Consider the following 23,309-nt stretch of genomic DNA (forward strand, 5'->3'; position numbering starts at 1 on the left):
CGTCTCGTAAAGGGTTAAGATGCTGTCTGTGTCTGTTGCTCTGTGATGGCTGCCTGTGTCATGGTGCAGTCGATATCGGGTTTCTTTCAGACCGTGCCGTGTTGCAGTTCTGTTGGCGTTTACATAGTTGCCGTTTGACTGCTGCCCGCCGCTGCGGTGTTCATGCAATGCTGCTGCCCGCAGGTGTGGTCGCTGGCGACGTTTGGCGAGGACACGCGGCTCGTGACGGGCTCCGCCGACAGCGAACTGCGCGTTTGGGAGCTTTTGTGCCCCGACAGCGACGCAGGCGTCAAGAGGCCGCGCGCCGCGGTGCCGCGGCTCGCGACACAAGACGGGGAGCTGTCCGACGATGCGAACGCCGAGGAGGAGGAGGAAGAAGAGGTATCTATTCGCTCCACGGCGATGCAAACGAACGCAGCGGTGAAACACCAAAGTGCCGTTGATGTAACTCTGCTGACGCTGCTGCTTGTCCGCGCGCGGTTCTGCTACTCTGTCGACAGCGCATCGTCGCCGCTCACAAGCTCGGATCGTTGCTCAGGGAGGGGAGAGACCGTGTGGTCTCCATGGCGACAGACCCGACGGGGAGGTTCCTGGTCTGTCACGTGAGTCGCACAGCCTGCAGGGCGTGGCCCCCCACCCACCGTGTCCGTACATGTCAGGTCCCCCCCTATCCAGAGTGACCAATCACAGAGAAGCCTCACTGTGTTCCCCACTTGAGACCAACCAATCACAGAGAAGCCTCACTGCTGCATTTACTGGAGTGGTGGCCCTTGAGAGTGATTGCTTAGGAGCTGTTGAGAGGTTTTCATTACTTGCTTTGCGTGTTAGTCCCTGGTACAGTGTTGTTTTTGTGCACGAGTCCCATTCTCAGGATGGCAAACCCTGAAAATACCCAAGTGCTGCATCACCAGGTGGGGTAACTGGGCCGACAGCTTCCGTGGCAGTGCTGGCAGAGTGAATGCGTTGTGCGTTGGGCCGTGCGTGGGGCATGCGCCGAACTATGTGTGCGCACAGCGTGGTTCGAGGTGCGTCATGAAGAAATGTGGTTTGGAACATTGGGTGTGCTCAGTGTCGTGAGCTGTGAGATGCGTGCAGTGAGATCTGTGTGTGGGATGCTGCCGTTTGTGTGTTTCTGGGAAGTGCGGTGTGCATCGTGCTCTGTGGGATGCTGGGTGAGGTGTGCGCTGTGAGGTGTGTGGGATGTATAGAGCACAAAAAATCGACAAGTATGGAAATAAGCGAGGAGTGATGAGCTCTTGGAGTTCGAATGAGAGATAGAGGAACATGCGGATTAGAGAATTCCCGCAGGTTTAAGACGTGATCCAAAGTTTAATAAAAGTACGCGGGCTTGGGCAGGATGTATTACAGTTATAAGAGGGGACGATGGTCGAGAATAATAGCGGAGCGGCAGCCAAGGGGTGCAATGCATCCCAGAGGACGTCTATCGAGGAGCGATTGAGATCAGCTCGTAGGGTGCTGGCGCTGAATGGATTGTTACATCGCAAGCCGCTTGGGGGGGAGGCCTTCATCCGGCGGTGGATTGACCCTGGTTGGCGCCGATGCGGAATGTGCGCTGTGCCGGACTCGCAGGGCCTGGATCAGACACTGGAGGTTTTCCGCATCCAAACGGAAGAGGAGATAAAGAAGGTGCTCGACAAGAGGAGGAAGAAGCAGCGCAAGCGGGCCGCGTGAGTCGAGCGTCGCGCGCAGGCGGAACACAAACAACAAACCCTCTCGACCAGGAGAGGGGAACTGGCCGAGCAGCCCCATAGATGTTCGGATTGGGTCGCGTATGTAATGTTGTCGTACACCCTCCTGCACACGACAAGGCCAGTTCATAAAGAACAAACGTGCCGATTTATCGTCAAATTCTGGCAACTGCCTGATGGTAGGCTAAACTCTTTATTTTTTCTAAACGTTTCTAAACGTATTTTACCAGGACCCTACAACACCAAGCAAACTAGTAGCAACATATATTTTTTTAAAGGATGTTAAAATATTATGGACAGTCAAACTAAGTAAAAAACTAATTTTCTTTTATTTTACCAGGTAAGGCCCACAGAGCTATGTAGCTCTTTTTCAGAAGCGACCTGGCCAAAAATGATAACTCAATGAAGTGGCTTATCGTGTGGAAATGTATAGCAGCCAAATTCTCTGGACCCTTGTTTTAAAATGTGGAAGGGAAAACCGGAGGACCCGACCACAGGGAGAACATGCAAACTCCAAATCTACAGGCGTGGGGGTCGGAATCGAACCCACGACCTGTATACCAAGCGAGGTAGTTAACATCTTGACACAGTGGCGATGATGCTGGTCGTACTCAATTATTAAAAGATGTGTGGATCGCTGTCTAACACCGACCGGTGCTGCTGCTAAAGCAGTAATAAATTGGCACGTTTGTTCACGTGACTTTGTAAGGTGGAGGAGGGTGTACGACACAATTTCCCAATGCGGTCTGACCCAAAAATCAACTGTGAGTCATAATATTGGCCGCGAGAGCCCTGCACGCATTACGCTTACCCAGTATTTGCGGCTCGTGTCGCTTACCTGGCCTGCGCGTGTGTTTGTGTGTTTTGGTTGTTTGGGTGATTGTGTGTTTGGGTAATTGGGTGCTTGTATGATTGGGTGCTTGTGTGATTGTGTGTTTGGGTAATTGGGTGTTTGTGTGATTGGGTATATGTGTGTTTGGGTCTTTGTGTGTTTGGATCTTTGTGTGTTTGGGTTTTTGTGTGATTGGGTATTTGTGTGTTTGGGTGTAGGCGGAATGCCGAGGCTGGGAACGACATGCAACAGCAGGAGGAGGTGGTGGAGAGGACTGTGCAGGATGAAATCGTCCGCGTCGCAAACATCAGAGCCTCTGCAAAGATCCGGTTTGTCTTGCACCACTGCCCTCGTCGCTGGGTCAATAATAACACCGTGCATGGGGCCTTAATGAGGAGACGTATAGAATAAGTTACATTTCTGGCAATGGTTTTCCCGATACATAGAGAGGCTGGGGAGATGGTGGATAATTATAGCTGGGGATTGCACGACACACCATGGGGCAGGATCAGAATACAGAAATCCCTCACCAACCATTGGGGTTGGGTACCTGGAAAAGACCGTGGTAGGCAAATCCGCGGTTAGTGAAGTACAGGGGGCCGATGGGAAGTAGGAGGTTAGGGGAACCACAGCCACGGTCAGACTCGGTATAACTTCACTAAGTTGCCTGTTTCTCTGTGTGGCGCTGTCAGGATCACAACAAAATAGACGGACAGCTGATAAGCTACGACGCAGCGCCATGCGTAGCCACGGGCGGCCCTGGTTGCCCACACGTGTCCACGGGTGGCACGTTGGCGCAGAGGAGAATTGTGGCCCCGTGAAATTTGTAACTGCGTGTTGCGGGCCCCGTGCTTTACTCGTAGATACTCAAACTGTCCAGGCCGCATTTGGTGAATTTGTATACAGATTGTGAACCCTGTGTATATGAATTCTGTGGTTAGCAAGTAAGCGGTTGGCGAGGGATTGCTGTAGATGTTTCTTCGTGTTGAGTTTTGTCATTGTTTGTGCTTGCACACCGCTGCCAATGCAGCAGCAGCAGATAACCGTTGTCATGGAACGGCGATGTAAATTTTCCGTCCTTGCACGCAAACGCTTTCTATTAATCTTGGGGGCGCAGTGGGCCCTCACCTTGTGAGAAGCCATCATCATCCTTTGGGAGTCAGTAAAATGAGTACCACTCGGTAAACCCCACGCGGTGAAAAGGCAACAGTGGGTATCCTATGAAGAGACCGCTCCCCAGCCTAAGAATGTGTAATTGCCATCACTAGCTCGGGACTGCGGAAGGAGATGGGAACCAACCCCTCGGTTCTTGTGAGCGTGTGGTTGTGACACACGGACGTATCTACCCCAGTGGGCAGCAGGGCGGTGGCGCAGTGGTAACACTCGCATCTCATAGCAAGAAGTGCCTGGGTCCAATTACCAACTTCCGTGCCTTTCTGAGTGGGGTTTGTATGTTCTTTCTCTCCCATTCTTCTGCGGATTCTACGCTTTCCTACCATAACGAAAAAAACACAACTGGTATCAGCCAAATAATCCCAGTGCTGAAAATTATCATCTTTGTCCACACTTGGACCAATAGGTTTTTCTATAAGCAAAGACACTTGTTCTCTCTTGCGTTCCTGGAAAATATGACTTTAAGTGAAGCAACGTTTCGCGGAACCTATTTTCCCATAAGAAACAACAGAAATAGGGGAGGTTAGGTCCCTGGGAAATTTCCGATTGCATGATTAGTATGGTTGGCTATGTACGGTGCGAAAGAAGTTCAACATACATACATATTTGATGCTTAAACGAATACTATCACTTTGGTGATTAACTAAAGCTATGAGTAGAAAAAAGTTTTGGTTAGGTTAACACTCACCGGCGATGGTTGTGGAGCTAGAAGTGGAGTGAGGTGTTGGAGTGTCTGCGCTCACCTCCTTGCCCATCGTTCTCATGTAGTGCAGGCATCTGCGGCGCTTAAATCTCTCGAACCACCCAAGACTGGCTGTGAGCGTCTCCTCTTAGCTTGATTCACCACCCCCTTGGCCTTTTAAGTTCTTCAACAAACTCCGTGCCTTTGCCTGGATCGCCAGTAAACTGAGAGGAATGTGGCAATGATTTTGATCATCGATCCACACTGATTACGGGCGCTCCATATTCTCTACGCTTCTTGAGCTCTTCACTCTTGAGCTCTTCACTCGAGCAGCACTTCAAGGTTTTGCTGACTGTGCACTGCTTCTGATTTGTCTCTTCGTTGGCCCCGGTAGTCCTGATACTCGTGACAGACCAAGCACAGCGCCAATGTCCACAGCTCTATCTCCTGCTGCAAAGTGCCGGGACACTTATGATTTGGTTTGTAAAATGATCACCTTGCTACACTTCCTGGCCCTTGAAGCAGTCGGATCTCACTCATGTCAATGAGGAATGCAGTGAAAAATGACCTCCCCTAATCAAAATAAATACAGTACACAGAGAACTGAGATGAGGGTACTACGCCACCGCGTGCTGTATAATTCTGCGTACTGTATCATACCGTTCATCCGCGCAGCTCAAGATAGTAGTTCATCATTAAGCGAGGACTGGCGCCGTACAAGATGGTCGCTTAGAGATACACTGGACCGGTAGGGGGCGTTGCCTAGCAACGTCTGTGCTGTGCAGCTGCCACGCTCTCCACCGTATAAAGTATTTGCCCGCCGGCAACGACGTTATAGCGATACCGATACCACGCGACGTTAAACGCGTATATGGGTAGTGATTCATCGGCGACATTGTAGCGAAACAGCATTAAACAGGCAGACGTTATGCGAGAGCTGCCTGTATAGGTTGGAGGCTTGTACTTTTTCTGTCAGTGTATTGAGATGTGATGTAGAGTGTACTATGCGTGATCTATAATTAAGCGTTCAGAGTGCACATGTTGCATTAACATTACAATTTCCTAGGATCATCATGTCTCCTGCGTTTATTTCATAGATTACAAAACATTGGGGTAGACTTGTTCCCATCGTATGAATGTGGAATTTCAATGACTGGCCCAGGACCATTCGTGAATATGACCATTGGCCAGTGCTCGTTTAAGTGGAATGACTGCATTAACCAGTCTACGGTAGCTGATAAAAACAGACAAATAATCCATTACGCCCTAATGAGCTGTGTATTGTAATAACTACCTCCACGTGGCATTGTGTCCCATTCTGTCTTGAGGGATCCTGGAGGTTAAAACAGAACTAATAGCTCGGTGGGCTTTACCTGGTAAAATAAAAATAGTTTCGTTTTAGTTTATTTGGAGTGGTTTGCTTACCTTACCTATACTTTGCACCCCTATCGCGTTTTTGTATTGCTTGTTGCTGTAACTTTCTGACCCAACCCTACAGGACATCTGTGCAAAGTGCTTAATAGCTCATCGGATAAAAGGTTCTGATTCTGAGAGATTCTGAGTCTGAATGGATTCTGAGGTGCCCGGTGAGGTTAAGGGGCCTTTTGGTGAGTTGTTGTGACAGTGACGCACGGTGGTGTGCGTGTGGTGCAGGAGTGTGGACGTGCGTGTGGAGAGTGGTGGACGCGAGCTCCGGGTGGTGCTCGTCCTCGCCAACAACCTCCTGGAGACGCACGTGGTGGTGGTGGCATCGGCGGAGACGCGGCGCGCCGGGCGCGTGGTCACACCGGGCCACCGCTCGGACGTGCGCACGGTCGCTTTCAGCTCCGACAACACCGCTGTGCTCTCCGCCTCGGGCGAGAGCGCCAAGATCTGGAATCGGTGGGGCCCGTGGGGCGAAGCACGCGGAGCACGCAGAGCACACAGCCTCTCAGTGCTACGCTGAATGTATTGTGAGTTGGTGTGGCTGTGCGGTGGTGTGCGTCTATGGTTAAACCGACTGTAGCGTGTGAGGATGTGCACCGTTGTTGTCTTTTTGCATGAGATCTGTCGTTGTCTCCGCGCTGTCTCGGCTAGGGCCTCGCTGCAGTGCGTGCGCAGCATGGACTGCCAGTATGCGCTCTCCTCGCTCTTCGTGCCAGGCGACCGGCAGGTCGTGCTTGCCTCCAAGGTGAGCTCCATCTTGTGGTGCACCGAGACTAATCCTCCGCGGCGTGCCATCCGGGGTCTCTCGCCGTCGGAGAAGGGCACCACTCAATGCGCTTCCACCCTGCGTCGCCATGGACGGTAGCAGCGCTCTCAGTCCGAGGCGTGACATGAATGATTGGTCCAGATACATTGTGTCTTGTCTGCCTGGTGGGTTTTGGGTAACAGAAGAGTAGACGAAGGTCCTGTTGAGCCATGTAAAGGCAGCCCGAAGCTGTCGTCGGTAAGCCGATGGGCGTACGTTTGCTTTGCAGCACTGTCTTGCTCCAAGCAGCGAACGCTGGACTGTGAGGATAACAATAAGGCTGATAGGCGGTGACGGTGCGGTGGTGATGGCGCGGCGGTGACCGTGCGGTGGTGACTATACATTTTGCCTCAGAGTTGTGCCAGTGGGCGCTGCGTGTCTGTTATCCGTGCAAAACGTTGATAAGTGGAGTGGAACAGGAAACTCACCCTTGAGTCGGTGTGAAGGTGCAGACGGGCGCTCGGGGTCTTTGTGCATCCTGAGTGTTGATCGGGGAGGGGTTGTGTACAGCAGACAGGTTTTGTTGCAGTGACTCAGCCCAGCAGGAGCGCGTTCGCCACTCGTTGCACAGGTTGGTGGTGCTGGCCACCCACCATCTCGTGTGCTGCACCGGCCATGATAGATGCCCCCAAACAGTCTTTTAAGGCTCTACGGGGGATCTTCATCTTTTGTGTGTGTGTGTGTCTCACCAGACGGGGAAGCTGCAGCTGTTTGACCTGGCTTCGGGCCTGCAGATGGAGTGCGTGGACGCGCATGACGGCGCCGTGTGGTCACTCTGCATGGCTCCTGATCAGGTACCCGCACGTCTCCTCTGTGTGGCCTCGCGAGAGTCGCTGTGACATTCACCGCCCCGCAGTGAGGATGGTTTCTGTCCCTCTTGTACTGAGAGGAGCGGCGCTAAGAGTGGTACTGTTAGCACGGTTGGCTAAGTTCAACATATGCACATACGTACTAAACAGCAGCAATAATGCGGATACACAAAAAGGAGTTTTTTAAAACCAAAATTATCTTTAGAATGCGGATTTCATTAATCTTGTTAAATAATTGACTATCGTATCAAATAACTCTGGCTTTGTAGGTTAAACCAATTGCTCCTTTACATACAGCAAACCATGTTAACCACTCGCAACGAACTTCCTGGCCTGGACTCGTGGGTGGCCTCCTCTCCGGATCGAGTGGGCGCCGTGCCAATCGGTGGCGCTGCTCCGGTGTGATCGGGGAGTTTGGGTGGCAGGGCAACTCCGTGACAAATCCTTCACCAAAATTCACTCGAATAGCCATCGCGAATTCGCAATAACTTGCCTAGCCGATTCAATTATAATACATTATGCCTTATGCCGTACTCCTCCGTGATTTTATTATTTTGCTGCTATAAATTTCCCCGATGAGCCATTTTGTTGAGCTATCATTTGTGGCCAGGTCACTTAAGTGAATAGCTCATTGGGCTTTACCTGCTAAGGTAAAAAATAGTTTAATTTTATTTGTATATTTTTAAAGTGATTTGTTTACCTTTCCTATACTTTGCACTCCTATCGTGTTTCTATATTGTTTGTTGTTGTAACATTCTGACCCGCCCCTACAGCGAAAAAGAGCGTGAGAGCTCATTGGATTCCTCCTGCAGTATAAAAACATATTTTGATTCTGATTTTATCAACAGGTAAATTTGACAATAACTATCATCAATTACAATCAAAGCAATACACCTTAATATAATCCGTGCACTCTCTTTGCCAGCGCGGCTTTGTGAGTGGAGGGGCGGACAAGCTTGTGAAGTTCTGGGAGTTTGAGCTGGTGAAGAGCGCCGATGCAGGCCAAGCGAGGTGAGGCGCTCGCACAATCACCCATCGCACACCTCGCACGCCAGGCAGGCTCGAGCCCGCGTCGGGCCGTAAGCAAGGCCCCGGCATAGTCGGCATCGTGGGCAGCAGAGGACAGTGCGGCGACGTCCATTGCTCTGCACTTCCCACCTTCACCGACCCACACTGACCACCTCGTACTCCTCACACCACTGGACCCCTGACACCCCTCACATCCCTCACATTCCTACACCCCTCACACCGCTCACACCGCATGTTGTCAACACTGGGCCCCCCCTTCCGTGTATGCAGCAACAGCAGCAGTGGGCTGACGCTGACGCCAAGCCGCGCGCTGTCTCTGGACGAGGAGGTGCTGTGCGTCCGCTTCACCCCCGACCACCGCCTGCTGTGCGTGTCGCTGCTCGACTGCACCGTCAAGGCCTTCTACACTGACTCGCTCAAGGTGAGAACGCGGCGATACGCAGCCTCAAACAGGTGCCTTACTAATACAGCACACTGATACACAGCATTAAACAGGTGCCTTACTATACTCTTTGTTTCTTTTGGTAAAGTCACGTAGTTAAAAATAAATTAAAATAAAACTAATCGCGACGTTTCGAACACAAGCAATCATCATCAGGTGGGAAAACCACAGAAAGAAAATTAGTTTTGCTGAAGTGGGAGAGAGAGCTGCCGTGGCAAGAGGTTATATAGGTATAGAAGGGGGAGGGGCAAGGGGGGAGAGAGAGAGAGGGGGGGGGTGTGGGGTAGGAGGAGGGGGAGCGCTGCGTGAACGCGAGGAGAGAGGACCTGAGGCTGGGGGGGGAAGTGGACGGGGCTGGAAGTGGGAGGCCGAGAAAGCTGGGGATGCGGGGGGAAATTAACTCGGAAAAATAGACTAGTACCCGGCAGATATGATGGACACAACCATAAAGCAGTTACGGTTTTACCTGGTTAATAACATCCTTCCAATGATTGCTCAATTTGTATCTATCTTCTCGGTTGAAGTTATGTCTGTTTATATATCTGGAGCTACATAGCTCAGTGGGCCTTACCTGGTGAAATAAATAATAGTTAATTTAGTGATGTCTGGAGCACTATGGCGGTACGTATTAAAGTCACTTGAAGTTTTTTTTCTCGCTAATGAGGCCTCGGGCCTGTTTTGGACAGCCATGGACACACAGCCCGTGTCCCCGTCCGTGAGATGAGAGCTAATTGTATCTTGAATGCATCTTCCTCTCAGGAAAACGATTTATATTTGATGACTTCACTCTCCTCAATATGAAACACAACAGAGTGCGATGTTTTTAATTATTTAATATAACGTCGGTGTTGTAATAAAATAATAAAAATAAAACATAATAAAATAATTCTCACGAGTCAGACTCTGTCTTATCAACAGACATGTTCTTCACCTGAGGACGGCTGCTTGCGTTGTGGCCGAAACGTCGTGAGAATTATTTTATTATGTTTTATCAAGAAGATGAATCCCTGCAGTCACGAAAGCTTTAAATCGAAAAACAACAACATTGTCTGTGGCCATCTCTCCGTCTGGACCTCGGCTCTAACGTTTGCTCGTTCGTCTGCCGTCCTCCCGCTCAGTTCTTCCTCAACCTCTTCGGCCACAAGCTGCCCGTGCTGTGCATGGACATCTCCTACGTGAGTCGCCCACTTCTCTACACGCGCACACGCCCCACCCACCCCTTCGCCACGCGGCCGCAACAACTTGGCGTCGGCACCGGCAGCCCTCGTCGGCAGCGACGTTGCATTGGGCTTTGCGAATCGAGCCAAACGTTGCGATGTTCCACAGAATAAAACGGCGCTGTGCGAATCGTAACCCCCTCTCACGCTACGCAGGACAGCCGCCTGATTGCGACCGGCTCATCTGACCGGAACGTCAAGATCTGGGGGCTGGACTTTGGGGATTGCCATCGCTCTCTGTTTGCCCACGACGACAGGTGAGGGCCGCGGGGCGGGGAGGATGAGGGAGGGGATGAGGGGCCCCCCCATTAGTCTTGACACTACGACACGTCTTCATTCTAAACGAATGTCTATTTATAGAGCGCCTTCGCTCAAGGTGCTTGACATCGCTTGTAAAACGGTGACAAAATATAAATTATGTAGATGCCAGTGGCGTACGTTGATAATGTAGTGCCCATTATATCACATCAGTCAGATCTATGACTACCGGAATTGTTTGTTTGTTTGTTTGCCCTGTGTCGGGTGGTACACGGTCTTAACGACACAAATGTTGCCAGCTCATTACGTGGCCTAAACCAAAACTCAATCACGAATCGTTGCGATGAGTGGAGAAGCCCGATCGTGGCTGAAGCGCGCGCATGCGTGCGTATGTGTGCAGCGTGATGTGCCTGCAGTTTGTGCCGAAGACACACCTCTTCTTCACCGCCGGCAAGGACGGCAAAATCAAGCAGTGGGATGCTGACAAATTTGAACTGGTGCAGACCCTGGAGGTGAGGCATCCCCCCCCCCTCACCGGCCTGGCCTCCAGTACCCAGCCCGAATGCTACCCTCCCCGTTAGTCACCCCCCCTCCCCGCACGCGCCGCAAATTCCCAGCAGCGATTGGCGGCTCGGATCGGCTTTCGTTTCCGCGTCACGGTCTCCAAACAATTACTACTGCTGTACAAAGCACATGTGGGCCAAATCCTTCTGTCATATCTGGGGCGGAGCACCCGGCTCCCATGTCGCTGTGCTTGAGAGATTTCAATGTAAAGCAGTCGGGGTGATCGATGATCCTGCACTCACGGATTCACTCCGCTTGCTCGCTTACCTACAGTCATTCGCCCCCTCATCACTCTTTTATCGCTACTACCATGGTTACTGTTCCCGTGGGCTTCACTCGTTGATTCCTCTACCTGTGCTGAGAACTCGGTCTACAAGACACTGCCAGTTTCGTCTCAACCACCTCATTATGTTCATCCACCACACTGTTCGCCACACTGTGTTCATCCACCACACTGTGTTCATCCACCACACTGTGTTCATCCACCACACTGTGTTCATCCACCACACTGTGTTTATTCACCACACTGTGTTCATCCACCACACTGTGTTCATCCACCACACTGTGTTTATTCACCACACTCAATTCTCAGACTGCTCAATTCTGTCATTCACTCCCATCTCTTTTCCCAAGCTCTTAGAATAACTTTGCTTCATTTGGGAAACATGTGAGCTTGCATGCATTACAACTGTGATAGTGCTGCTAGTTCCTTTGGGCCCTGTGCTCATCAACCGTGTAAAAAAAAGATTTAAATTTGCACAGCGTGTGACGTGTTTGTACCGTGTAACCAAATCTAAACAAAGTATGACCATTTATGTAAAAGAGATGCATTCTAGTAATCCATGGGCTTCAGGCCTCGCTAGGCCTAGCTAGGGTCCAGCTCCACTGCATAGTGGTTTATGCCCACTTGTGAAAGGGAATTGAGGGAAATTCTTGAGATGGGGACAGCACAGGTTCGACTCGGGGCTCCCAAGCACTGTCTTGCAAGCTAACCGTGGGGATAAGCCTGGTGCATGTGTGTGCAGCAGTGGGGAGTCCAACTGGGGTGCTTGGCCTGTCATGGTGACGGTTTGCATGATCGTGAGTTGTCGTGGGGCATTGCGTAGTGAATGCACGCACGCTTGCTGCTCGGAGTGCCGTGAGTACCGTGCATGATCCCTCACACACCCCGACGGGGCGTGCATTTATGCCAGAACCGTGAGCTTAGTGGTGGTGCGCTGCTGTGTCACGTGCGTGCATGTAGGGCCACCACGGAGAGGTGTGGAGTGTGGCGGTGAGCCCCAGCGGAGACCACATCCTCTCGGCCGCGCACGACAAGTCCCTGCGCCTGTGGGAGCGAACGCGCGAGCCGCTCGTGCTGGAGGATGAACGCGAGATGGTGCGATCCGTGTCGCGAGCAAGGCGGTGGACTTGAGGGCACTGCGAGGGCTCAGCTCCGCGTCGCAATCGTCGCGACAAACCCGCCGTGTTTCTCGGGCCCTGTGGTGCTCTGTGCGTGCATCCCCCGCACAATGCTCACCGTTATCTCTTTTCCGCTGTACAAACGAGCTGTACTAGGGCCACGCTGACGGAGCCTAGCTTGGCTCGGGAAGCGCAAGGTTTTTCTACTGCTAGCCACCAACGTCACACGCAACGGATGATTCGAGACGCTTAACGATGGTGGTGTGACGTTTTGACCTTGCGGTGTACTGGCTGTGGTCACACGCTGTCAGAAAGTCATTGGCTCACCCCCATGTCCCTGCTGGGCCCCAAACCAGATTCGCATGTCACCTGAGGCCAGTATATCATGCTTTGGTTCTGTCTTGGCAAATGGCCAGTGGAAAACCAACCATACTATGAGGGCCCCACGCTGGCTCGGGTCAGATGTGATGGTGGAAAAGGAGTTACGTGTGTTCCATTTTGCATTAACTTTGTGCGGATTTAGAGGTGGTTGTTATCGCTTTAGGTTGTGGTGATTTTATTCCTTGGTTCATGCTGGGGGAACGAATCCATAAAATATGACCTGTGGGTGTTCGCCGATTACAGCACGAACCCCGTCGCCAACTGCTGCATCAGAGCCCTCGGCTGACCTTCTGCAGCCGTATCGTTATGTCCGCAGAATTACCAAAGCGCCGCCACCTACTGAACGTTAAAGAGCCTGTCACGTAATTCGGAAGTGTAAAGTTGTTTGCGGATTAATTAATGGAGCCTAGATGTGACTCCGGGTTACCAGCATCTCCCTCGTCCCAGCGGTGCTGCCGTCGGCGTCAAACCTCGGAGGAAACGGAAGCCGCCTGATGCATCCTAGCGGGGCCAGGCCGGCGCGCTCATACGCAGGCGCCTTGTACCGTGTGCTTACACGGTCAGCTGTGGAGAACGCTCGGACCATCCAGCTTCTCGCCGGTTCAGCAGACGTTTTAGCGAATCTCCCAAGTCCACTGGAGGAGCAAGTGGGGGGGGGGGGGGGCGTATAGGGTGGCACGAGCCCCCCCAATGATCTGATCGAAATTCCCAATTTCGATCAGATCATTGGGGTTTATTAGTAATAAATCGGCATTTTGTGACCCCCAATGCCACTTTGTAGCATATTATGTGCTAGGGACTCTGAGATGATAGGACAATAGTCTGAGTCCATAATTGGCAATAAGTAATGGCAAAGCAGTTATAAGTGACTCAGAATTGTGTGCAGTTGCGTATACAGTACACGACTTCCCTGAAAGCATTCACCTTCAGCGAGTGCGATGCCGATCACACACGGTCCGAATTCGACCCTCAATCGATGGCCGCGCCAACGCCGCACACGCGTCGAATAAAAAGCAAGGGGGACAAGTCCTTACTTAGTAACAACTCCTATAATTTTTCATTGCTGGAGGGGTTGCCCCCTCTACCTGAAAATTCTGCCTCCGCCATTGCCCGAGTCGTACGCTGGCTCATAGGCATGGGAGGATCCATCGTCAGCCATGCCGGCGTGGCGGTTGGCCACGCTGAGGTCTCCCGATGCAGACCTCACCTGCAGGACGAATGCTTCGTGTTGTGTCACCATTTGGTCTGTGCGAGCCTGGCTTTTGTTTCACGGGTGTGCGTATGTCGTGGTGTGTCGCGGTGATGCACTGTGCCCGCTCGTGTCGCGCGTGCCGATTGTTTTTGAGTGACGCGCGTCCTTGGTGTTTTGCGGTTCTTGCCGGCAGGAGCGGGAGGCCGAGTACGAGGAGAGCGTGGCCAAGGGGGCGGAGCCGATCGTGAGTGATGCCTCCACTCATCATCGCCCACAAGTGACGCCTCCATTGGCTCATTAAATCGCAAAAAATGCGCAGTGTTGAGCGGAGTTTCGGTTCCTCCCTGTAGTGGCAATGGACCACACAGAGCATTCACAGGGATGTGGCACCTCCTCAACACTTCCATCTCAGCCTTACGACATCCCTCGGGCACTGTGCCTGTAGAACTTTTCAGCATCTGGTGTTTTTCAACTCTATTTTTTCTTTTGTTTATGCAACATCTGGCTTCAACATTCATTGCGAGCTGCTGTTGCTGCTGACGACGTGCGGCATATGGTTTTGTTTCCAGGTGCCTGGCGAGACGGAAGGGGAGGCGGGGATGGCTGCGAGGAAGACGATGGAGACCGTGAAGGCTGTGAGTAGCGCGCGTGCGCGCAGCCTCTGCGCTCGGTTCTGCGTCGGGCCCCGGCAATGCTCCCCCGCCGTGCAGCTGCTGCAGCTGTACAGCGCGGGAGCATCATTCACCAAGCATGCGGTGATCTTGTCCTGGGAACACGAACCACTCGACCGATGTCACGCGACCGCTGCGTCGGCTGCGAGGACACAACGTGCTACGTCGACACCGCCGGACGTCGTGCACGGGAGCCACGGCCCCTCGCGCACACTGCTGCGCCTGTTACTCGCATACGACAATGTACAAGACGTTAAACCTTCATAGTCTAGCAACGTCAGCAGTCGTGGTAAAACCTTCTGCGGGATAAGGGACCATGTCATCGCTGGGCTGCGTGAGTGGTGCAGAAGTCTCTAGCTCGGACGTGCTATGAAATACGTGTTTAAGGGAGGTGGATCAGGTTATGATCTCGGTCCAATCACCGATGGACTACACGGATGACAATGACCAACCGTGATGATTGAAAGGTTATATTCCCTTTCGGTTGCCAACGCAGTGAATGTCTCTATGTCGCGGTGCTGGTGCAGAGTGGTTGTTGCCGTTGGCTGACGTGCGCTGCGGCGATCGCTTCTCGGTTGTACAGGCTGAACGGATCATGGAAGCCCTGGAACTGTACCGAGTTGAATCCCAGAAACTGGAGGAGCACAAGCAAGCATGTAAAGCGGCCAACAAGCAGGTAACGCTCCGTACTGAGCTGGAACGACTCAGCATGCCAACACTACATATGCACACACACACCACCAGCTCTGTGTCCTTCCCTGCACCTCCGATTTGCACGGTTGGCTACGTATGGTGCGAAATAAGTTCAACATCCCTCCCTTAGACTTTAATAGACTGTTGGGGCAAGTGCTGTTAGCGAGCACCTAGGAAGGCCGGCATGGCACATACCAACACTATGCATGTGCACGCAGATGCACACACCTGGTACGTAAACATGCACACACAACGAGCGTATGCAAACTCAATACACCCAATGTGGGCATGCACACACAACACACCCAACATACATGCGCACACCTGACGAGAGCACAGCCCTGCACTCGCATCTCTGTGCCCTCGCCTCCTCCCTGCGATGCCGCTGCAGCGACGCCTAATTAACCATGTTCCTCAAGCGTGGAATCTGCAGGCGTATTCCCCGTACGTACAAACATGCACTTGTGTTTCTCCGCGCTTTCTTGACCTCTACTCCGCTGCCTTCGTGTCTCCCCCAGCTGCTGCCGCCCGTGCTCGACCCGGTGCTCGTGGCGTCCGGCAGTGTCACGGTAAGCGTGGCTGCTGCTCGCCCGCGGAGCTTCGTAGGGCAAGCGGCCGTGAGGAGTGCCGCTCGTCCTCCCTGCGGTCGCTTGCCGTGCACGAGGCACGCGGGAGGCAGCGGCGCCTGCGCGCTTGTTTGTACCGTTGTGAAATCGGTTCGATAACGGCCGCAATCCTTCACATTTGTACGCCGTTGCTTTGGAAAAACTTAAAGAGCGCCGTACATCTCATCTCAAACATTTGAAGGGCGCAACCCCAGTGGCAGCTGTCCCTGTGCGGCACAAGATGAGTTCGCACTAAGTCCTTCACGTGGGCATTGGCCTGCCAATAGGGGGTAATGATTGCTGCCGCGTGTTAACCCATTTTCTAGTGGTTCTTTCAAATTTAGCAAGTTTGGACCTTCTATTGGCCTCACAAAATATTTTTTATGTCCACCGTGAAGCAGACAGCACGTAGTATTCTATGGCTAACACACCCGCAGTAATAACCAGGGTGTGGCCTGCTGGGTAAGAACCGCAAACCTCTACACCAAGTGGTAGACTCACTGCCGCTGGGTCTCTACCACGACACCGCTTCTGAAAAAGAGCTTTATAGCTCAGTGGGCCTTACCTGCTAAAATATCAAATAGTTAAGTTTTTTTTCACTTCACACAGATTTTGGACTGAAGGCCTAACTCCGTGCGTCTGTGTCATATTCCCCTAGCCAGAGAAGTATGTGCTGGAGGTGATCAAGAAAGTGAAATCCAGGTGAGGAGATATCCATACTCTGTTGTTTATTTATCTCGTTCTGCTGATAGCTCGTGTGTCGGTGAGTGCTGTGCTGATATCTTGTTGTGTGCCGGGTGAGTGCTGGCATCTCTTTGTGTGCCGAGTGAGTGCTGTGCTGATATCTTGTTGTCTGCTGGGTGACACAGTGAGCTGGAGGAGGCGCTGCTGGTGTTGCCCTTCTCCTATGTCCCGGAGCTCCTCGCCCTCTTCCTCCTCTTCTTGCGCCAAGGCCGAGCCGTGGAGCTCATTTGCCGAGCTCTCTTCTTCCTCCTCAGGTAGAGGCTGTACTCACTGTCATTCCGTGTTTAGTTTGGTTTATACATCTGATATTCAATCAGCAATACTCAGCGACGATTCAAATGATTGTTGCTGTGTTCTGCCTGGGACGCTGCGCCGGTATAGTGCTTTTAAAATTGCACCGGGATCCAGATTCCTGGCTGTGTCATTTGCATCCGATTCGTTGAAACCAATTGTAAAACGAGGCTTCCCTCGGTCAACAATGAGCACCTGATGCAGTGTGGTTGAGATCGGCACTGGTGAAACAAAGTTGGGTGGGCAGGCGGAGTGCCGGTAACATCACGTCTTTTTACCCAGGAAAAGCCAGCCTGGGACCGAAGGCTCTTTCAAGAGGGTCCCACCACATTGAGATGTTTGACCAACACCAATTACATTGTATGTGTTTAGCTTTAGGTGAAACCCAAGAACCCAGAGGAAACCCATGCAGAACAGAGGGAGAAGATACAAACTCCACACAGTGGAGGTGGCGTGTGGTGTGTGTTAACAGGGGCTCGTTAGCAGCTCACTCCAAGTAAAACTGGTGCCGTGTGTGTTTTGTTCTGGCAGGATCCATCACGGACAGATCACCAGCAATGGGATGCTCCTTGAGGTCATCTCGGAGCTGAGGGAGAGCTCGCTGCTCAGGGTCAGGGAGATGAGGGTGAGTCTGTGCTCGTGTGGTGTCACGTGCAGCAGCCCACTCGCTCCGATTAGCACCGTTGGCTATGTACGGTGCGAAAGTGGTTCAACATATGCATCCAGTAGTCCCTTCGTTAACAGTGACAGTGGTTAACGGGTTTTCAGTTAACGTTTCGCCTCCCACAGGACCTCATGGTTTCGACTAACGTTCACATTTTGACTAACGGTACGTTTACATTATGCACATGGGTGCCAATTTTGGCCAATCCAAGTGCTCGTAAGTGGGCTCAGCCATGCCTCAACCAATCAGCGACGCCCATCTATGAGCATTTAGACCTTGACTGGCTTTGGAGCCACCACTTCTGAACTTCTAGAAGTGTTTAATTGTTGTAAACTATGTTTTTAGGGTGAAAAAGGTCAACTATCGATCGTCTTGGAACGGATTAATGCTTTTAACATGCAATTCCTATATTTGATTAACATTTATTTCGGTTAACATTAGTTTTCATGGAATGGATTAAATTCGTTAATGGAAGGACTACTTAACACGTAGGCTTTCGCGACCAATATTATTCATAATAAACGTTTTTGGGTTAGATCGCGTTATTTATAAATGTGTCGTAACCCTCCACCACCCGACACGGCCAATCAGCAAAAAAGTGTCACGTTGACAAAAGACAAATAGTTTACTACTTTAGCCCACCGGTGTTTTGAAGAGTGAAACCACAACATTTACAATTTTTGAGTACGACGTTTCGCTGGTAATTGCATCCAGCATCATCGGGCAATTCGCCAGAATGGTGAGGCTCTGCTCTTGTTCCCGGTCTTAAATAGAGCAGCAGCAGGGTGACGTCATCATTTAACTCATCAGGTGCAACGATTTGAGGTGGAGGGGGGGTTATTGTAATTATATACTAGATTGGTAATTGGAGAATTCATTGAAATTGAGAGAAACAGAAATAACTTTAATCGCTCAGACAGCTACAGGCTTAGTGCGGCCTGGAAGCGTATTATTAAATAATACATATTACAATTCCTTATAGGGGAAACAAATACTAATTAACTGATTACTAACGTAGCATATAATTACAATAACACATTACAACTGATTACTATTCTACAACTCACATCGTAACAATTGCCTGATTACTAATCTAGTATATAATTACAATAACCCCCCCTCCGCCTCAAATCGTTGCACCTGATGAGTTAGATGATGACGTCACTCTGCTGCTGCTCTATTTAAGACCGGGAGCAAGAGCAGAGCCTCACCATCCTGGCGAATTGCCCGATGATGCTGGATGCAATTAACAGCGAAACGTCGTACTCAAAAATTGTAAATGTTGTGGTTTCACGCTTCAACACACCGGTGGGCTAAAGTAGTGAACTATTTGTCTTTTGTCAACGTGACACTTTTTTGCTGATTGGCCGTGTCGGGTGGTGGAGGGTTACGACACATTTATAAATAACGCGATCTAACCCAAAAACGTTTATTATGGAGGGACTACTGTTCGAACACACACATACACCACTGTTTAAACTAAGACGCAGGACAAAAAACAAACAGGGCGGATCGCAGCTGTCTGATGCGCTTATTCTGGTGGTAACGTGTGTTGATGTCCGATGTTTTGGTCCACGTGCCGGGAGCTTCTTTAAACATCGGACAAAATACCGAGGGTCACGCGGTACGACCCGAAAGCACATCGCAGAGCTATACAGGAGAACTCTGTGAACACGCAGGGGGCCGTATCGCTCACCTCAACGAGAAAGACACTTATAACTTGACAATAGGACTCGACAACCTTTGATTTAAAAGGCTCCAAGCACGCAGAGCAATACGTCAAATAGAAGCAAACGCCAAGTGGTACAACTTGAAAACGCATCAGGGACAGAGCTGTTCGACACAACTGCGAAAATCTGCATGGTAGGGCGAACGACGGCGCCACGGTGGTGAGATGTTAACTCCCTTGCCTGGTATACAGCAGGTCATGGGTTCGTTCTCCCCGTGGTCACGTGGATTTTTCTCCGGGTCCTCCAGTTTTTCCCTCCACATTTAGAATAAACGTGTGTTAAAGTATTTGGCTTTTATATATTTCCACACGTTAAGCCACTTCATTGAGACCTCTACACAAGTGTGTGTAGATCAGAGCTGCTACTGGACATCTGTGAAGGAGCTCTATAGTGCATCGGATTCCTCCAGTATAAATAAATATTCTGATTCTGGCTTCAGCGATTGGTAAACGCGATCCAAGTCGTGTTACCATGCCAGTCCTCGCTGCTCACTGGGCATTAACGAATCGACATTTCCCCTCGTTCCCGTGCACCCCTCGTAGGACTTGGTGGGATTCAACATGGCCGCACTGCAACTACTGCACAGGGAGATCGAGGCGAAGCAAGAGGTGGCCCTGTTTGTCGACGCGACGCAGAAGATGAAGGACAAGAAGCGAAAGCGCAAGGTGCGGGAGAAGCAGCGTGCGGTGCTGGCGCTCGCCCTGTAAAGGGAGGAGAGACGCGCTGCCGGGCCTGCCACGAGCGTCATGAGCTCTCGCCCGCACCCTTGACCAGGTTGAGTGTTTCCCACAAACGTTTAAACCAACATAACCAGATCTTGTTTAGTTGATTATGAGCGCGACATTGATTACCGCGGTTGAAATCTACTGCGAAAAAAAAGACTAATTGCACCTCATATCCTGTTTCCTGGCTACAGGCCTGTGAATACTTCGGTTTAAAGTCTGCTTTGTACACTATAATACATAGACCACATGGAGACTCATGGTAGACAGGCGAGCTGATTCCAGCATGGCTGTGAGACGTCATGAGTTGTGGTAAAGCGGTGCACCTCCAAGTCACACGGCTCTGACTGTTGCCCTCTTTTCTCCGTAAGGAAGGTTCAAACTTTTTCCTTTGGTCCGTGATACAGAGCCTAAGTACCTACAGAACAACAGCTGTTTTGATTTGCATCTTTAACATAAGTAAGTCACATTGTATTTGTATAGCAGTGAACTGAGTAAGCTATTATTGTCACATCAGTACATTGTTGCATTATATCTCTGCGAAATGTATGTATGTTTAACTTCTTTTGCACCGTACGTAGCCAACCGTGCTAATCGGAGGTGGTAATGTTGGTCACAATATTCCATGTGTTGGAATTACCTCTTGTCATGACATACTTACAGATAATCACGAGAACCGACCTCCCAGCAGTCGGGACACTTGTGTTAGAATAACCTTTGCTAATGTTGAACAGTCATGAGATTGTGTTCCCTAATGATGGGTACAAAGTCTTACTAGCATCTGAGATAGCAATGTTTCAGTGGAATAAAGTTTTGACCTTTTTAGATCATGCTGTGGTTTTATTTTTTCTTCCATTTCTTTGTCGACAGTCGTTATTCGGACAAATGTTTGTTTCTCGATAGCCAGATTACATATACTGGGATTGTTTACAAGTGCACACTTATAATAGTGGCGTATCTGGATAAAAGTTGAATAAAAACCCACAAGACAATACATTTGAGTCTCACAGCATGCGGCCTTGACAGACATCTGGTGAACTTTCATATTGAGACCATCGGAGATCAAACACAAACACTTGGGTGTACATCTCAGGTAGTTGGACGACTCTTCTGAGACAACATAGCTTCTCGTCTCAAGACAAACTCGAAGACGATGGAGACACGACCCGTTCCAAGGCGGCGGCAACGACGACGACGGCGATTCCCCACACTAACAGCCCCCAGGTCCGGCTCGCGCCAGGCTCTTATGCCTCGCCCGGTCCGGTCACACCCCTATTCTCGAATTCTCGCCGCACCTGGCTCTGTCAATCTCCGCCCTTGTTACATCTTCCCGCCATTGGATCCCGTGCTCCCCATCACGTGACCCTGTCAACGCTTGTCCCATCAATCATTAGCACGTCCATTAGTAACCATGGTGCCGGAGAACCATACTGTCCCTCTCGCTCCGTACTGTCTTTATACATGCATGCAGGAGAAGTGTAGGGGGGGTGGTTGCTGGTTTGAGAAGTGTAGGTGGTGTGGTTAGTGGTTTGAGACGTGTAAGCGGTGTGGTTGCTGGTTTGAGCAGTATGATTGCTTGTTTGAGAAGTGTAGGTGGTGTGGTTTACTGGTTTTAAAGTGTATGTGGTGTGGTTGATCGTTTGAGAAGTATAGACGGTGTGGTTGCTGGTTTGCGAAGTGCAGGTGGTGTGGTTGCAAATACGAACTACATATATCGATTTAACACATCGGCTTTCGCGACCAATATCCATAATAGAGGTTACCTTAAATTTTAACGAGACCTAACCAGCACCTTGGAACGTAAAACAACGGCAATCATTGCCAAGTCATCAATTCCCAAGGAAGAGCAATACATGATCAAACCCACCAAGACTTTATGGGCTACCAAAAATTCACAAACCTGATGTCCCATTAAGACCCATAGATAGTACAATAGGATCTGCCATGTACAAATTAGCACAATACGTAACGAAACAAATACAGCCCTACATCGGTAGGACCTCTTCGTTCATCAAAAACTCTGAACATCTCAAATATTAAAGATATTAAGCTTAACCCTAATGATATTCTCGTAAGTTTTGGTGGTCTGGCCACACGTCAAAGATACACTGAACGCATTTCTAAATCATCTCAACTCGCAAAACCCATCAATCCAGTTCACCATGGAAGTGGAAGCTGACAGAAGTCGACCATTTCTGGATATTCTGCTCAAACGGGGTAGAAATGGTAAAATAACACTGTTTACCGAAAGAAAACGCATACTGACGCCTATCTGAATGCAGTCACACCATCACCCCGCAAATGGATCTGCTCTTACCAAGACGCTCATTCATCGAGCTAAGAAAGTGTCAGATGGTGACAGTCTGAGAAGTGAAATTTAACATGTTAAAGAAGCGCTGCAAATGAACGGTTACAATGATGCACAAATCAACAGGGCATTGAATACTAAAACCAATTCAAATAACAAGAGCATCGAAACTGCCCAAGTAATTAAAACGATCAAAAAACCGTACATTGCGGGAGTAACTGATGAACTCGCCAGATGTTTGGAAAAACAAAACATCCGAGTCAGATTTGGCACGGTACATAAAATACAGAAATTAATATCTGGAACAAAAGATGTATTACCGAAGCTATCAACAGAAGGTGTGTACAGGATTAACTGCACGTGTGGTAAATGTTACGTTGGGCAAACAGGACGAATGATCAGCACGAGACTAAAAACGAGATAAATATTAAATTATCCCAAATACAACTGTCAGCAGTAGCAGAACACGCGTGCCAACAAGGACACTTAATTGATTTTGATAATTTTGAAGTTAAGTGCAAAACTAGTTACGACTGGCCAAGACTGATTAGAGAATCTATCGAAATTGAAAGAAATTAAAATAACTTTGACCAGTTTAACACGTAGGCTTTCGCGACCAATAGCATCCATAATAGAGGTTTTTTGGGTTAGATCGCGTAAATATATAAATGTGTCGTTAATACCCGCCACCACCCGACACAGCCAACTAGTAAGGGTTGTCACGTCAACAGAACGTGGCCAATTCGTCACTAGTACAGCACGCCGGTGTGTTGGAGAGCCAAGCCACAACATTTACAATCTGAGTACGGCATAGATGTGGTAACCACATCTATGACAGGAAGGACAAGATCAAAGGACTCCCATAATGCATAATGTTGACTCCTTAATCCCGCATTGCGCAAGAGCGCAGAAGTGTGGTGACCACATCGACGCCTCTATATGAGGAACGAAACAGGTGGACT

The 23,309-nt window shown here is 50.2% G+C and overlaps 1 protein-coding gene across 2 annotated transcripts in view; it reads left to right on the plus strand.

Annotated features, from left to right (window-relative positions):
• WDR3 (WD repeat domain 3) overlaps positions 1-21,014 on the plus strand; it is a 32,706-nt gene extending 11,692 nt beyond the window's left edge. For both annotated transcript variants that reach the window (XM_078860786.1, XM_078860787.1), the window contains exons 6-26: positions 184-381; positions 501-602; positions 1,591-1,688; positions 2,760-2,870; positions 6,050-6,277; positions 6,473-6,566; positions 7,319-7,420; positions 8,361-8,446; positions 8,735-8,885; positions 10,025-10,081; positions 10,280-10,380; positions 10,782-10,893; positions 12,189-12,323; positions 14,113-14,163; positions 14,489-14,554; positions 15,174-15,266; positions 15,802-15,852; positions 16,547-16,590; positions 16,758-16,886; positions 17,455-17,548; positions 19,860-21,014. In XM_078860786.1, the coding sequence (XP_078716912.1) occupies positions 184-381; positions 501-602; positions 1,591-1,688; positions 2,760-2,870; positions 6,050-6,277; positions 6,473-6,566; positions 7,319-7,420; positions 8,361-8,446; positions 8,735-8,885; positions 10,025-10,081; positions 10,280-10,380; positions 10,782-10,893; positions 12,189-12,323; positions 14,113-14,163; positions 14,489-14,554; positions 15,174-15,266; positions 15,802-15,852; positions 16,547-16,590; positions 16,758-16,886; positions 17,455-17,548; positions 19,860-20,024 (2,268 nt within the window). In that variant the 3' untranslated portion in view covers positions 20,025-21,014. The remainder of the gene's footprint in view (positions 1-183; positions 382-500; positions 603-1,590; positions 1,689-2,759; positions 2,871-6,049; positions 6,278-6,472; positions 6,567-7,318; positions 7,421-8,360; positions 8,447-8,734; positions 8,886-10,024; positions 10,082-10,279; positions 10,381-10,781; positions 10,894-12,188; positions 12,324-14,112; positions 14,164-14,488; positions 14,555-15,173; positions 15,267-15,801; positions 15,853-16,546; positions 16,591-16,757; positions 16,887-17,454; positions 17,549-19,859) is intronic.
• Positions 21,015-23,309: the final 2,295 nt, after the last annotated feature.

This window comes from Lampetra fluviatilis, chromosome 11 (assembly GCF_964198595.1).
Source record: "Lampetra fluviatilis chromosome 11, kcLamFluv1.1, whole genome shotgun sequence".
NCBI classification, from domain to species: domain Eukaryota; kingdom Metazoa; phylum Chordata; class Hyperoartia; order Petromyzontiformes; family Petromyzontidae; genus Lampetra; species Lampetra fluviatilis.